This window comes from Galeopterus variegatus, unplaced genomic scaffold (assembly GCF_000696425.1).
Source record: "Galeopterus variegatus unplaced genomic scaffold, G_variegatus-3.0.2 Scaffold1670, whole genome shotgun sequence".
Taxonomy (NCBI): Eukaryota; Metazoa; Chordata; class Mammalia; order Dermoptera; family Cynocephalidae; genus Galeopterus; species Galeopterus variegatus.
Window position 1 is genome coordinate 281,703 of NW_007727781.1, and position 2,201 is coordinate 283,903.

At 51.7% G+C, this 2,201-nt stretch overlaps 1 protein-coding gene across 1 annotated transcript in view; it reads right to left on the reverse strand.

Annotated features, from left to right (window-relative positions):
* Window positions 1–2,103, reverse strand: part of SORL1 (sortilin-related receptor, L(DLR class) A repeats containing) — a 177,767-nt gene extending 175,664 nt beyond the window's left edge. Inside the window, exon 1 of the mRNA XM_008578357.1 lies at window positions 1,810–2,103. Within this exon, the coding sequence (XP_008576579.1) occupies window positions 1,810–2,094 (285 nt within the window). The 5' untranslated portion in view covers window positions 2,095–2,103. The remainder of the gene's footprint in view (window positions 1–1,809) is intronic.
* Window positions 2,104–2,201: the final 98 nt, after the last annotated feature.

Below are 2,201 nucleotides of genomic sequence, written 5' to 3' on the forward strand. Positions count from 1 at the left end.
GTTCATCTCTAACTCACCCCAAGTCCCAGGAGCTTTTAATAAACCAAACCCAAGGAAGAAATGGCACCTGTGTGCATATTTTTGAGACCAAAAAGCTCATCCCTCAACCAAAACTGTAGCTTCAGGAAACCTGAGCTCTGGGAAGGATCATCTCCCACCCCTCCCCACTCCCAGCCCCCAGAGATCTGATTCAAGAGCACAGCAGAGCTGGGCTGACTGGGGAGACTCAATAAACAAGGGAGCCTCTCTTCCTTCCTCCCCCATCCTCCATCAGCCCTGTGCTGGCATCCCTGCTGACAGCAAGGACCTTGTTGCCTTCTTTATAACAATATAAAAAAGAAGTTTCAGATGAGGGTGGAGAGGAGGACAAGGATCAGAGCCCAGGAGGAACCGAGCATGCGGGCTCCAGCGGCCTGTGCCTACCAGCAGTTACGTGCCCTCTGGCACACCCACTTGACCAGGGGCTGATGGTGGACAGAAGTAAAATGCTCCCACCCACTCACCACCACTCCTCCCCCTTTATAGCCACATATATTTTATTTTAGAAAGGAGGTATTGAAGAAGCATTGTATAAAGACAGGGTGACTATGATCACCCAATGGTCACTGAGACAATGCAGACAAAAGCTAAAGAGCAGGCAACCATTCCCTGTATGACCTTGGACTAGTCACTTCATCTTTCTGAGCTTCAGTTTTTTTGCCAATAAAATGACACAATAGGGTGACATGGTTTACAAGGTTCTTCCCAGCCCCAAGAGTTGGCATTTAACTCTATATACTTCCTGAAAAAATGACTAAAGCAAAATCAGTGAAGATAGGAAGAACTCTGGCTAATCTTTTAATTTCTACTTTTAAAGCGGAACAATTTGAATCTAGAAATCTTATGTATTTACCATCTCCACTGGTTCCTTTTTCTCCTCCACCAACCTTCTAGTTTGGTTGATGTCAATCTTAACCACAGGACTGGGAGTCTCATGAGGCAATAACACGGTCAAATTAATTTTGCCAATGCTGATACTAACCTACAAACTCGGTTTGCAATTCCTAGCAGTAAGCCTGGCCATAAAAGTGAAATTCAGGTTACTTATGATCTAATAAACCTATTGCCTGGGCAGAAATAAATCACCTACTGAATAATAACGCCCACCAAATTTCTTGGGGTCTTTTCACATTCTCAAGTGCCATGAAGGATATTCCTGTCCAAAAATAAAGTCAATTATCTTGAAGAGGTGGGGGGAGGAATGAATAGAACCTTACATCCCCAAAAAAAAAAAAAAAAAAAAACAGCCCTTACACACACACACACACACACACACACCCTCTTGTTTTGACTCGACAAGGACAGTCGACAAGCTTTCAGGTTTGGCCCCATTTATTTTGATTAATACCGGTAAGTGTGGAAACCCTTCCTCTTGCTGTTGTGTGTGAGTGTGCTGCAACTGCAGGGTGCTCGCCTCCACTGCCAACTGACGATACACTAAAGCCTGTTTTTTATCCAGATGTAAAATGAAGCTGCACCCCTCCTGTACGTGCCGAAACTACACCGGTCTGCACACTCCCCGGGGAAACAGGCACCGCACCCCGAGAGTTATCTGGAATACATTTGCTAAAACCGACAGAAAGAAGGAAAAGATCAATGCGATTCAAGCACCGACGGTTGTACTCATGTGGGGGGGGGGGGACAAATGCAAGCCGGGAAGTCCCCAGTGGTGCTCGCACCTGGGGAGGCGACTGCAAAGGATGGATGCAGGGGCGAGGAAGTGCGGGGAGAGGAGAGAGCCGGAGGGAGGCGGGTTGCCCAAGTGCTCACCTGTCCGTACACCTTGACGGGCTCGGGCTGCTGGGCAGCGCTCCGTCTCCTCCGGAGCGGCTTCTGGTCCGCGCGGCTCGCCCCCCGGGCATCCTCGCGCTCCCACAGCCGCAGCTCGGGCGGCTCGCCCTGCACCACGAGGAAGCCCCGGTCCTGGGGCAAGGACGCGCGGCCGCCGTGCAGTCTCTGCGTCCAGACCTCGCAGAGAGCCCCGGGCGGCAGCAGCGCGACCAGGGTGAATAGGAAGGGGAGTCGCGACTCCCTCCTGCTGCTCCGTGTCGCCATGTTCGGGCGAACGCTACTGCAGGTGGCGCCGCCGCCAGGAGAGAATGTGCAGCGCGAGGCCGGGAGAGCGGCGGGGCCGGGGCCGCGCGCGCGCCGCTCCCAGGCTC